A 15,035-nucleotide genomic window follows, 5' to 3' on the forward strand; every position below is an offset into this window, starting at 1 on the left:
ATCTGCAAATTCTATAAAAGACTCCTGTGCTTTCAGTTTTCATTCTGTCTTATGTTAAACACGTTTATGGAAACGCAGGTCTGAAATGGCTGAAATTGTAATTGACGTATATATTTGACCAATTAATGTTCAGTTTTGTTCAGTGGAGCTTCTGTTGACACAAACTGGAGCATTATTTGTATTAATATCTGTGAAATGAAGTTGTCAGTTGACGAAAATCGTATCTATGAAGATGTTAATAACCATCTGGAATATGAACTTGGTGTTGACTTGTCAGTTTACATTTTCCCCGGAATCAGAATCTTGATTTGGGAATCTCAGCCAATAATATTCCGCCGTCGTGCGTCGTCTTTGCTTTGATTACAATCGCGGCGCTGCTCATTTCACATGAGAGCAGTTCGGCAGACATCACGCTGTGCACGTATCGCAGATGACGGTTCAAACGACTCCCTGCTGCTGTGTTGGAGCACAGGCTCCTCACAAGATCATTTTTATGGTCAAAACGAATATGAAGGAAGGTAAAGAGAGGTTGTTGAGATGGTTGATAATGTTGGGTGTGTCCCAGCTCCTACTGGACATGTCCCATGCTGTCTTCGTGTGTCTGCTTCAGAGCAGCTATTGAACTCATCAAACCTGCCACTTCGTTCTGTCTAACTTGAGTTGGTTTAAAATCTCGGTGATCTCTGGAACACCAAACCTGTTCATCATTACTCTACGTTCTGCACTTTAAAAATGTCCAGATCTGATGTGGATTTGACCTGTAGCCTCAGCAGGGAGGTGGCGGATGATGCAAATGGGTCAGGGCACTGCAGCCCACCAGCAGGAGAATTTCGACAGAAAACGTGTCCAGGAAGGAATCCTCTGCATTTGCTCCATTAGTCTCTCCCCTGGCACATCCTATTCCTTCTGGGAATTAGCTTGTCGATAAGAAAACATCAAATGAACAGCAATGGCTAGAATCCATTTAACCAGTTACGCCTTTCCATCATTTTTTTTTAAAGTCGTCATCTGGAAAATGTCATAGCAACGTTATCTTACAGAGGAGTGTTGGAAATAATGTGACTTGTTGGTGTGTGTATATATGGTCCAGCCAGGTCTTTGGCATTTTACTGAGCCGGTCCTAACAAGCAGGCAGTGTTCCTGGAGTCTGCAGGGTCTCAAACAGCTGATGTTGAGATGGGATTGGTAACATTCTTAAATGATTTGATTTGGACTGAATTACTGGAGTGATTTGCAGTCATATTTTTTGTTCGTGGACCTAAAAGTAGTGGCAGCAATAAAGATATTTTTCCCCATTCTTCAAAGAACATCACGATGTGCCTCCACATTTTGATGACAATAACATTCTGCAAATAAGATGAGGTGTGGAAGGAAAAGCACTTGGCAAACAATGGAATAGTGTATTTCTGAGTCATCTCCAACTTTTTAACGTCTCCCTTCACAGACAAGACATCATAAACCTGTTGCTTAACTGTTTCCCATTAAATTTTCTGTACACCCCCAATTTAAATGATTAAAATAGATGAACTGAGCAATTGAAGAGATTAAACAAAGAAAAGCCTTGCTGGCTGTTAACCAAATTGATTAATAACATATGTTATTAATCCTTTTTTTTAAGGTAGTTGTTGTGTTGGAGAAATGGGATGCATGTCAAGCAGTTTCACAGCTGCTTTTAAGAAAACTCTGTTTCAAACCAGTAAATCTGCTTTTTTAAAAGTTTCTTTCAGCAGCTGCAGTCTGTCATGATGATAATAATAGTCCCCAGAGTGTCCAGACAGTTAGAGACGCAACACTTAACAGTGCGGCTCCCAAACTATTAAGGGCACAACATGAATCTCCTCAGACATCATCTCTTATTGGTTTTTTATTCTGTCTGCAGGTTCAGAGAACTGGCTGACAACACTCTACATACACACACACGCGCACACGAATGAATGCTTAACAGACGTCGAGACTGACGCGTTCTATTGTTGCACTGTTCGTACGCCTTTGATCATCTGATTAAGCTGTCGGGTAATTCCAGTATTGGAGATGACGTCACCCATGAAAGATTTGTTGACCTTTTGAATAAAGTACATCTTGATTCTTGACCTGGTGGTTACCAATTCAGTCACACAGTAGCCTTAACAAGGTTTGTAACTTCACCTGGATGCAGAATCAAAGTCCTATTTTCTTATACATGCTTTTCTGCTTTCCTTGGTACCAAAGAGTCTCGTGAAGAGTTGCATTCCTATATTTACTGAGTCTTTGGTCAGCCATAACCTAAACTAACCCAACTCCTTGAGGGCAGGTGTATGTATAATATGAACGCACTTGAGAACGAGAAAATAACCTTGTCCATCACTTGTGGATGCGAGACTCTTTCGTGCTTTCATTGTTTGACCTTCCCTTGTATGTGATTTTATTTATTTATTAAACGTGCTTGTTGATCAGATGGGCTGTCTCTTTCAGTTTTCACATTTCTGCAATCAGCAGTTGCCTGAACGCATCCTGTCAGGTTCGTGATTAGTGTCCACCCTGGAATAAACGGGTATCCAGGCACCTGGTGGATCTGGGGCATCATTAAAACACCTCATCACTTGCAGTATTTCCATTTTTATGACACCTGAAAAGCTTTATTCCCACCATCCAGATCCTTCAGTTAACACCCTCACCCCCCAATTTGACAGACCCTGCCCGTTTCTGTCATCCGATGTAAAATTGACCAGGAAGCGGATAAATACCGACTACTTTGCTAACTTGCTCTTGCTAAAATGAATAGCCTTACATCTGAGCATGGCGTTCAGCTTGACTGAACACGTCTGCCAGTTTGCCTCTCCCAGAGCAGGGGTGAAAAAAAGAGGGGAGACGAGGGAAAAGGGAGAGCTTAGTTCCAGCAGATGCTCACTTGCCACTGAGAAGAGACAAAAGAGAGCCAGTCGGTTCAAGTCGTCTCGATCACCCCTCTTTTGTTTTCACCTCATCTTGTCTCCTCACTCATGTGGCAGATATAAATCTGTAGAACTTTAAAGCTGCTGTGAAGCAACAACTATTGTGGCTTCAAGGGCAGTTAAATTGGTGAAAAAGAATCGAATTTGATGAGACAAAGACCAGAGGAGCGATGCAGAGGAGTCCCTTCCTGAAGGTGGTGTCACAATTTGTTGAGGCTGATTATTTTCTACCTAAGCACTAATCACCACATGGACAACCTGCCCCCCCCCCCCCCCCCCCACCGCCCCCGCCCCCGAAATGACTGACTGAAAATGGAAGTGTAATAAACAGTTTAAAACCTGTTAAAATGTGTTTTAGTTTATAGTAAAACTCTTAAGCTGCATAATGAACAAAGTTTTTTTTTTTTTTAGTGTGTGAAGCCTGTTGAAATCTGAAATTAGGCTCTAATGAGGAGACATTTTAGAGGGCAGCGAAATTAATCAGAGCAGAAAGAACGATGAAGAGGAGAGCAACTGAAGAAGAGTGGAGGAGCAAGAGAGGGATTCTGAGTAAACAGGAAGACGAATAAAGGATTGTGAAAGTGTAAGGACAAAAATGGGGAAGCTTCAAGGGCACTCAAGGGTTCTGTTTTTAAAACGCCGCCAAACTCGTACGAAGGACCTGCTTAAGCATCCGAGGCTGCTGGGGGCGGTTCTGGGACTTGAGGGTGAAGGAGGATCTACAGTGGCGATGAAAGGATGGGGGGATTTTATCTGGGGATTACGGGCTGCTTCTCACACAGCATCAACTCTCCTTTGTTGTCAGATATTATTGCACGACATGAAATTAAAATATCAGTCAGGACTTGCTGTTGAGTGGCTTGATCTGTCTGTGGAATTGTCAAATCAACAATTCATCGCGACGGCGCGGTTGTCAGCGTGCGATAAAACCTGTGATGAATGTTTAAGCTGCCAATTGTGATTAATGGCTGAGCTGCTGCACGCCAACCGGGTTCTCCGTTCAGGGAAGCGTCGTCAGCCATCCGAGTGGAGACCACAGCTGCCGCCGTTGTCATCCCAGGGGTGTGGTTGTAGCCACGAGAGATACCAGAGGAGTTGGAGGCGTCATAAATAACCCACTTTCACAAATATTTGAGGAATATTTGCTGCAATAGTCCCAAACAAACCTACAGTTCTGAAGCCACAATAAACACATTTATTCTTATCTTATCTGGTCTTGATGTATTTCAGCAAACACTTTAACATGAGGCGCACCTATATAAACACTATTATCACTGCCACATTCACACTCAAGTCAGTCTTTTGTCCGGGTAACAGCCGTACCCAATTATATATAGGCCTGAGGTTTGAGGGGGTATCTAACGCTGGTCATTTCACGTTATTTTGAATGAATAAAGATTATAGCTTGCCGCACTCTCTGCACCGGAGTCATTCTTTATTTTTAAATCATTTGATTTTAAATTTAGCATATTCACTGATCTCTCATTGCTTCAGCAGCATCTATAATTTTGATTCAGCGTCTTGCTGTTGTTTTCTGCATCATGAACTTGGTTTTCAAGAAAAAGGCCCTGAAGCTATTTGTGATGTTATAAACGTGTGTTTTTGTGGCTTTAGGAGTAAAATATGCATGGAAAATGTAAAATAAAACAAAACAATCACAGCAAAGGCTTCACTCTAGTCAGAGGTAAAATTAGATTCTTGTTTATATGCTTTAATGACAGCTTTGTCTCAGATTTGATTAAGCGCTGTAAGTTAGTACTTTGTAAAATACTTTCTTGCAAAGTTTGACTGCCTAACACAGACTCGTAATCGCCAACCTTTTATGGTAATAAAAGAAACCGTTCTAACATAATGGCTACTTCGCAAGTCAGTTACAAACTTCATATTCTGCAGAAAGTGTGGAAGCCTTGTTTACATTGGAGCAGCAAATTACACCGTAATTCAATAAAGCCTTTAAATAACCATAATAAAAGAAGCCATCATGACAAAATATAAACATGTGCAGTGGAGAAGGAACAATTTCACCAAGAAAATCTATGTTGAAATTGCAACATGCAAATTCTAATTAAAGCAGCATGACTCCAAACCTCAATCATACAATTTCTGTGTGGTTTATTCTACCAAATCAAATATGGTCAGTATGTATCATGTCTTTTTAGATGTCAACCTATTTTATTCAATAAACAAGAACAATTTTCTGACTGTAGATTGTTATGAACAATAAAGGAGCTCTAAACGTCGTGGTGATGACACTCCCTTTGATAAGAATACAGTACATTTAAATGTGATGTGTTCTGATCCGACTGATTTGACTCAAACTGTTTTTGCTGCAGTGAACATTCTGCTCTAAGATGGTACCTGCCCTGCTCTCTTGCTCCAACTCCTTCACTCACTTCTGTTGTCAAGTGGTTGCATTTTCAGTATCGTCTTCCTCTGAAGTTTGACCTGGTTTGTTGCAGTTAAAAAGCATCCAAAAACTGCAGAGCCAAGGTGGAAATATGAAGTGGAAAAAGGGTCGGGCTACATTTTAAGCTTTCTTTCCTGTGAACTCGGAGAGTATTGGAAAAGCATCGACTAAAACCATCAATTCAGCGCCATTGTGGTGAATAAAAGGGTGATGTCTGGATACAGGGAAGTGGGCAAAGCAGCATCTTTGCTTGTGTTAGTTTTGAGTTTTCACTGGCATTTTGATGTATTCTTATCTGCAAGTGGGTACATTTAATGATTGGGTGTATGAATGTGGCATAGACTAAGCTACTCTTCACATAGATTGGATTTGGGACATTCAGATTTGTGCAATAGTTCCCATTCACCTTTAGTTCTCTTTGTTTTTGTTGCATAAAATTTTAAGCAAGTTATTTGATGGTGCACCTCATGACTTCCTCTTCAAATGGTTGTTTTGATTAAAGTTGCAGAGGTGATGTTTGAAGTCCAGTCCATTCCAACATTTCTATCCCGTTTGTATTCAGATCATTGGCTCCCGTCTCTGAATGGCTCGTGGTCTCATCTTATCTGCAATCAGATCCAGTTGTCTTAATAATGCAGATGTGATCAAGCTCAGATTTCAGACGGTAAATTAAATGCATATTTAAAAAAAAAAAGCCATGTCAGGAGAGTTTATGGCATTTTAAATTGACAAATAAGTGAGTGTATATGAATAAATTGAACATTTGTGTTCATAGTCCCTCTCTCCTTATATGAAGATGCATATCGTCGCTCCTACGGAAGGGTGTTAATAGCATTTGAGTGAATCCAGTTTTGGCTGCTGAGTAATTTTATGCTGCTATAAACTTGCCTGAGCGGTGCTGGATCAAACCTGAAACAGTGCAGGCCATCTTGGCTTGGAGAGAGATGAACGAGAACAGGCAGGTTTCAAACTCCTACTGATTCCATCATGCTGACATTTACTAGATCTTCCCTCAACCTACTCGACGTGATGTAAAACTGTTTGTTCTGACTGACGGACTGTAATATCTGCAGTCACAGATAGTTGATATTTGCTGTTACTTTTACACAATTCCAGGTGATGCATACCTGGAACCATGTAAATAATTTAGGGACACATTTTTATCCATTAAGGAAAGAGGTGCACAGCATTTCTAATTAAACCTGGACAGATTTATCCCCTTATCTGCCCAGTAGTGATCCATTAATGCTTCCTGTTTATGTAAAATGGCCTTATTCTTCACGCTGAAGGACTTGACCACATTAAAAGATGAACAGCACAACCCTTGAAAAGCACTTGTGTTCTCAATATATTCCCAAGAAAAAGTTGAAAATCCCGTAGGACGGCAGTGCTTTGGGCTGTAGCCAGCCAGGCTGTTAAAACACGGGGCAGGTATTGGCAGGCTCTTTATTATTTTGGGAAATACAAACTCGCCTGCTCCATTGAATTTGAATATCCTCTCAACTCGCTTGCTTATAGCATCTCCAGTTGGGAATACCTGTGCCATATGTGCTGTTTTTCTTCTCCTGCCATACAGAGTGAACAAAAGGGGAGGGGATGCATATCCAGCTCCATAAAGTCACCTTATCCCTCTCCAGTGTAGGAGCTGTTACTTTGATCATTAGATGTTTGAGAGGGAAGATTAAAACCCAGTTATGGTGTCAGACATCAAGGGAACTTCTGACACCTTCCTAGCAGAAAAGGTAACTCGATTGTCCCCACAGATTCAGAAGGCAAACACCTTTTTTTTTCATTTTTCTTTCAGCTCTCCTCTGTTGCAAAATACTGCACCTGAACAGTGGCTTTGTTCCTGCTTTCTGTGGCAGTGCTAGAACTTTATTTGGAGATTAAAAACAAAATTGGGCTTTTTGATTTTTAGTTCAGCCTCTGAGCACTGCATTAAAACCCTTCTCCTAAATATTAGATTAAAAAACACATTTATTTCAAACCTTTACAGCACCTAATGGATTTAGGGTATTTTCTAATTCAGTTAACAGACTGTAGCATCAGTAAAATTTGAAAGGATGTTGGTCATTTAATGATAGCGTGCCCCCAAACAGCAGCTTGCTACAGGCAAATAACTCTTGTGGAGGGAAAAAAAAAGTATTATTCTGGTTATGATATTTAGATCTTATTTTAAGTCTCAGCATTGACCTTCAAATGGGCACGCGTTCATTTGCTGCTTCAACATTGTGGAAGCTGGAAGGAAAAAGTTGCAAATTTGTCATTTGCAGTACTTAACACGACTTGCATCGGGTATATTTTTACAGCATGCACCTACGTTTTTACACTGCATATGTTTGTCGGGTGTCTTTCTCCTCAGTGGAACAGTCTCTAAGCTCTTCTAAAAGATTTCACCCTTTATCTTAAGGCCTGGCATCATACATTTGGCATAATGACTTAAAAAATGCAATATAAATAGTAGTAAAATATAAAGCATTGAAATTGCATCACTTAGTTTTACCTTATAATTTAAAATGGTTTCTGTAGAGTTAATATAACCTCAAATAATTTGATGACAACCTTTACTTTTTCAGAGGAAATTCCGTTATTATCTAATTACTGATGCTAATTTTACACCATTTGGTGCAAAATTACTGACCGATATACGCTGTGCTCAATATCACCAGTGGGTCAGTCCTCATGCATAAAATGTGTTATCTGTAGTGTGTAAACTCCTCAACATCAGTGCACATCCCAAACCTGAGTGTGTAGAGGTGTAAACAGAGGAAAAATCAATCTTTGTTAAGACAGAGGAGAGGAAATTGAGGCTTTGTAGTTACTCATCAGTATATTGATTTCTATACATATTTTATGGTAAAAATGGTTTAGCATGCAAAATTCCTGTAATCTTACACAAGATTAAAAAAACTAGACCTTCTTTATTGCAGTCTTAATGTTGTATTTCACTGTGGTAGAATTTGATCTTCATGTTTAAATTTCTATTTACAGATAATCTCATTGAGTCTTATCATGAAGAGACCCATTCCAAATGAATGGACTAAAAAAAGCCATGTTTATTATGTGCATGTGTTTAAAATGAAAGCCAATTTGAACAATAGTCAAAGTCTTGTGAATAAAAGTGGACTTAGTAAGTAAGATTAAAGTTTAGAAATGGCCACTGAGACAACTTTCAAATAAAAAGGACTTGGCATGGAATGACAACCGTCATGAGAATGAAAGCGTTCACAACTTGGAGACCACCTTATCGCTCTTTCGGCATTGAATCTTTTATTGATCTTATTTTGAAAGGCTGCACATCTGTTCTCCTTTATCTTTCTCCCATTAAAATCAAGATTGATGTGAAGCTGGGGACAGAATAGATCTTCTTCCAGTCAAGGTCCTTTTGCACCATCGCTCGGGAGTTAACATATTACAGTCCCCGTTGGTCTGAAAACCAAAGGACTTCCTCTCTTTTTACAGCTGGCTCTTTGGCAACGAGCCGTGGAACTGCGGAGAGCCACGCAGCACTTCACAGCGGCGATGGCGCCACTCTGCAGAAACACTTCCCCTGATGTCCGATGCATCTTGCTGTGTTTGGCAGAAACACTGGTATCGCATCTGCTTCTGCACGTTGGTGGGTGCCATTGAGAATTAAATTATCTTAATGACATCAAACGGTGGTTGACCTGGGAGAAAGCTGTGGTGACCTCCCTTAGTTTGACACTGAGTGAATTTCTGTGGCTTAAGGCTTTAAAGCAGAGATCTTTATCTCTAGACGTCACTCTCACTTGACACTTTGGCTGCAGGCGCTACAAAGTGATTTGCTCTGTTGCACACAGTTTAAGTTTATATGGACAGGTGGTTTGGTTCCTGAAAGACAGTTTAACAGGTTATCAATGTATTTTTGTAGGGCCCAGATGTCTAAATCTAATGATGTATAAGAAATGGTACAAGATGATGAATGTTAAGATGTTCAATTAGATTAATGAATTTGAGTAATGGAAGCGTTCACAGTTGGTATCCTGCTGTGGGATTGCATTGCAGTTTTCTGTTGCCTTGGAAATCAATCCCCTGGTGGGTCCTTTCATTATTTAAGATTTAATTACACAAAATAGGTGGAAATGCCAGAATTAACATGCAAATCCATGACCGCATCACTCTGCCCTCTCATTTCATGTGTGTGGAGAAAGGAAGTGCGGATGCATTGTCTTTATGCAAATGAGTTACACCCACACAGAAATGTTTTTTTTTTATCTGTGGTGAACGTTGAAACTCTCTCCCATTATGTAAATATGACAAAAGATGAACATTTCTGTGGAATAAGAGCAGTGCTGACCTTGAGGAAAGCTCCCTTTTGCTGCCTTTAATCTGCACAATGAACAATAAAAGGACAGAAGGTGCATGCAAAGTGGAGGCGGTGGCTCTTGTCATTGCTGACCAGCGCGCTATCGGGACAAGATCAGTCAGGCGAGTCAGGCGACGGGACCGTCTGCATCTCTGTCAGCAAGAGTCCACAGGCATCCTTCTCCCTTAGCGTCATGGCCGCCAGCTCGCCAAGAAAACGTGCCCCAAGGCATTTCCTGTCAGTATCGTGAACCACAGTTAATGCAGCTGTCATCGGCAGATGTGTGACCTGCGTTTGGAAAGTTCGCGACACACCGTTTTAAATGTTTAAAATGCATTTTCATATTTGGCTGTAACACGCTGCACTGTGGCGAGTCCTTTTACGTAGCAGAGGGAAGCTTCTCTCACTGAGAGAAAATCAATTTGCCACCATCTACTTTTACACAGTTGTACACTGATTATTTGAGAGGGAGTGGGGAGAAAGCGGGTTGCTGGAACCGGGACAGGGAGCAGAGCCATCAGTGGCCTCAATCAGCAGTCTGATTCCTCGGTACAGTCGGAGCAGAGAGGGTGTGATGTCGGCAGAGCCAGCAACATGATTAAGGAGGGAGCGGCATGATTAGGCTGCTGATCTTGTGAATGAAATAAGGAGGCAGAGTCTGGCACTAGGTTTTCCTGATGGAGATGAGACACAAGTGTGTGGCGCGGGGGGGGGGATTTGAGGCCCTCCCATGTGACTGGGGGAAGATAAAGGACTGAGGATAGATAATTAAGGAACTGCCAGGACCTCTTTCCTAAACACATGGCTGTTATATTAAAGGGCTCCTGTAAGGAAGAATATTAATATAGACTACCAGGCTGTGTGGCCCTGAGATGAATCTGAATTGGAACTGGTGGAGGAATGCATTAGGGAACATTCATCAGGACCGCAGGGCAACATGGTGATCAGAAGGCAGCAAACTTTTAGACTCTTTTTGAGCTGTGCTGTTTAACACATGTTGGGAACAATAAGGCTGACGATGCTGTCAAAGACGCAGAGTCACAATGCTGCTCCTCATGGTGGATTTTGATTTCCTTTATCCATGCGACATGATGAGGAATTATTGGATCTGTTGATTATATTTTATTTTTTGACAGTTAGCCTTTGGAGATGTACTTTTTAATTGGCAATTATTTTTCTTGTCTTATATTTCCAAAGAAATTAAACAATGGCATTTTTATGACTGATAGAGGAAATGTATCTTTTTAAATATAGACCGAAAATTCAAAATATTCTCCAGCCTCTCTGATAATTTGCCCATTGGTTTTATTTAACTTGGCTTTATAATTTCACATTCATCCTCCTGCCCGCACGGGTCTTGTGGCATAATTGTCGAGTCAGAAAGTAAAGAAAAAAATCCAAATGTTTGAACATTTACCTTGGTTTGATGACATGTAAATCATTCATATTCAGTGCCATCGCTGAGATCTGAAACCTCTTTCTGAAGCAGACCGTAGTGCAGTAACTTTGTATTGCAGGTGGTGTTGATGTACAGAGGCACCCTTTCATGGTTTGGAGAGGTTGCTGTATGGCGTTGTGGTTTTATGCAGCGAGGCGGGTCCTTTCATCCAAAACAGCAGACAGAACCTGCAGGTATCCATTTTAAAAGGGGAAATAGCCCAGAGGCAGCAGAATAATACATCAATTGACAGTGTTGGCTGCAGTTCAATATATATTTGTAGCACAGCCATCTTGTTGTGAAATAAATTGTTAGAGGTGTATGAGATTTCACTAATGATCCATTTAATATGTCTACTTCAAGGAAATGGTTTGGACAAAGACTTAGTGACTATTCCTCTTTGAAGCACAAGATATTTCTTTTTAAATTGGATATTTGTGATGACTGAAAGTTTCTACATTTTCCAATTTCCCTCAGAATGCCAGAACTTGCAGTTTTATATTAATTTATTTTATTTGTTTAGCAATTTAACAGTTAAGAGATGTTTATCGGCTTGGTGTCCATGAATGTAGCTTGATAAACTGATTTTGTTGTGAATGACTTAAAAATGTCCCTTTGAAATGCTGTTGAGTCCAACAACAATGAACAGCACAGCCCTAAATGTGTTGTTTTTTGGGTGGTTTTTCACATCCTTTAAGCCCTGAGATTTGTGTGTGTTTGAGGCTGCCCATGCGTGTGTGCATTCACTAAAAATGAAGCATATATACAACAGGACATTTTGGTTGTCCTGAAGCTGTTATTTGATAAATCATACAGTTCACCTGACTCATTTTAGTATAATTGTGTATGAACATTTGTTTTTTAAAGCTTAAAAAGTTCTACTTGGCCTTTGGGGAGCAATTCTAAACATCCGTTTTGTTTTTGACATTTAACTGCCTACGCAAGTATGCCCCTAAATCAGTCTGACCGATGTTTCATCACACCTTTCTTCTAAGAAATGTTAGGTTTTATTTTCTTGAATTTCTCATTCTATAAGGTAGAGGGAGGAGATGGTGTGCAAGTAGCGTAACTGGCAACAAGATTATGTAGCCTCTGAAGGAAACTGTCCATGTGTCTTTGCCACTAGTGTGAATAAATAAAAGAAACCACAATGTGGTTTTTAATGGTCTAATTTTATTGTAGGGTAAAATGATGTGGTTTCTCTATATAAATAATCACATGAAGGAAAAATACAAGACATGACTATAGAGCTTTTGTGATCACAATGTTCAATATGCTTGGGTACAAGATGGTAATGTTTGTTTTCAGTTCTTAAAAAGGAGCATGTTCATAAACTGAATTCGTACATTGATGGAAAACTCAAGCACTCACAGTCACTATATACTGTACAAAATAGAGAGAAAGGGGCATTAACATTGGGGGTTGAAAACAGCCTGATGGGGAATTCAAAAAAAGTAAAGATTTAACAGTAAAGACAGCATGACTAGTTTGTACACTTCAATACAAAGTTTGTACTAAATTTAAGAGATGCCCATTGTGGTCAGAGTGCCAGGAAGAAAATGCATAGAAATGTGTCCAACTAGGTTTCATTAACTTGCCAGCTAATATCTACAACAGGACTACTCAGAGTTGTCTTCAGTATTCATCCCCCAATGGAATTGTGGACTATTTTAAGCCTAATATTCCTTATCAATCTATATTCTAAGTCTAGAGCACAATCTGACTGGTATTAACTGGGGATCTTGGTTATTTTGTAATAATTACAGAAGTTCCAAATGACCTATCGTATTTTCCCCAAGTCACCTATTAAGACAAAGGAAAATCCATTGCAAATTATGGTTCGAATTCATTGACGTTCACGGATCGAAAACTGGCGTGATCGTGCTGTAGTCGAAGTGCTGTTGTTAGCTATTATTACACGTTCCTTGTAATGTCAGCAAATTAAAGCAAAACTGCAAACGTGTCACTGGATAAATGTGGAAATGAATTTTGGAAAGTTACAGCTAAACTAATTCATTTTTACGTTTTGTACTGTATTTCCTAAAATGTTGTGGGCAAAAAAGATCCACCAATCAAACAAACATCTTTCTCCCTTTTGAAATATATATATGTATATTTTTGAAAACCTTTCAAGGCTGATTATAATTTGAGATAAAAGGTTAAAGATTGTATAGCCATAATGAACCACTCCATCTGCACTTCAAGCAGAATGACCTCACAGCCAGGGCTCATTTTAATTAGACTGAGTCTTCGCATAAGATGAACGGATAAACGAGAGCAGTAGATCCGTGACGAACCGTGCTCACCGCGGGTTGAGGGGGTCAGAGGAAGAGACGTGGTCTGCAGCCATACTGGGAATAATTACGCTAATTCCTCTGATGAGGGGGTGGGAACTTTCCTTGAAGGCACAGGAAATCAGCTGGGGATGGAGAGACTTACATGACTCTTTACCTGGACCTACACATTAACAAGATTTTCCAATTAACTATTTTAGTTGTTTCATTTTAATTGACGTTTCCTTTAAAATCTCGCCAAGAGGTATCTTTAGTTTAGTCTTAAGATGACCCACCCTGCAAAATCAATAAGTTTAAGACTCCATTGAGTTAATAACTTTGAAAGAGGTTAATTTGGTTTCTGATTCTGCAGTATTCCTCACTGCACTCGCACAAAATTACAAAAATCTGTAACAGAACTCAGTGCAACGATACCGTTTTAGAGGAAAAGAATGCTTACAGGGCCTCCGCGTTAGAATCTATGACTCCCCAACCCATACCACCACGTTGCCTTTGAGGACATCGGTGATCTCACAGTTGAGCTTGTTGAGCCGTCCGTCCAGGATGAAGAGGGACTCTCTGGATGGCGTTGCGAGGTACTGTCCAAACAGTCCACTGCTCACCATGACCCTGTTTCTGTTGCTCCATGGCCACTCGGATGACTTGGTGGCCTCTTTCAAGCTCTTGATCATCTTGACTTTGCCAGAACTCAGCTCCACAAACAGAACATCGGTTTGGCGGCCAGAGCTACCAAAGATGTTGTACTGATGAAGTTCTGTGAAGGAGCGCTGAAAGGCCAGATCAGACAAGTGGAGGTTGGTGTGAATGTCAAAGGGTGCCAGGATCTCCCCCCGCTCCGAGATGATCTGAATCCTCATCAACCCGTCTCTGTCATCTACAGTAACCAAGTAGTGGCCATCTGGAGACATGTACGGTGTGCCGGTGACGTCGCCGTTCTGGCCGATGACGGTATCTGTTACGCTGTTGAGGATGAGCTGAGGCTGTGTGGCTCCGGTGGAGTCAGGCTTGCAGTTCACAAAGTAGTACCCCCCAAGATGGGTGTATGCCACAGACTTGGGGATGCAATTATACTCCTGCAAACTGATGTTTTTCACATAAGATGTTGTCTCTAGGTCGATCTTGTGGAAAATGGGTTCATTTTGATGAAAGATGAGTCCAAATCTGTAGACAAAACAGGAGGAATTACAGGCCCAGTTAGTCACCTAGTATGTACAAGGCCAGAATAATTCCAATATTTAAAGAAAGGTCGCATCCATTTGACAGTAGTTGTGGGTAATGCAGGCTATGACATACTTTGATTGGGATCAGCTTATAGAAATGATAAAACTAGATACATGTGTTCTCACAGTCTTTCTCTCTTCACTTTCACATAATGAAATGTGGACGTTTCCATGACAATTTATTTCCTTTAAAAAGTTATTTGCTCTTTATAATTAACATTGATCTCAGTTTCAAGAATAACTGTAGCTGTCGATTGATTTGTGTGGCGTAATTACATAGTGTACACGCATAAAGATGAGAAAAACGTGCTTTTAGAGGTCAATCGCTTGAACAACTACAGATTGGATATTTATATTGTCATTCCAACTTCCATTAACTATCCAATTACATACGTTTCATTTCTGGGACACTGATGAAT

General features: G+C 40.4%; 1 protein-coding gene across 4 annotated transcripts in view; it reads right to left on the reverse strand.

The window, feature by feature from the left end:
- Positions 1-12,255: 12,255 nt before the first annotated feature.
- fstl5 (follistatin-like 5) overlaps positions 12,256-15,035 on the reverse strand; it is a 107,516-nt gene continuing 104,736 nt past the window's right edge. For all 4 annotated transcript variants that reach the window (XM_029847434.1, XM_029847437.1, XM_029847436.1 and 1 more), the window contains one exon: positions 12,256-14,557. In XM_029847434.1, coding sequence (XP_029703294.1) covers positions 13,855-14,557 — 703 coding nt within the window. In that variant the 3' untranslated portion in view covers positions 12,256-13,854. The remainder of the gene's footprint in view (positions 14,558-15,035) is intronic.

Source organism: Takifugu rubripes, chromosome 14 (assembly GCF_901000725.2).
Source record: "Takifugu rubripes chromosome 14, fTakRub1.2, whole genome shotgun sequence".
NCBI lineage: Eukaryota > Metazoa > Chordata > Actinopteri > Tetraodontiformes > Tetraodontidae > Takifugu > Takifugu rubripes.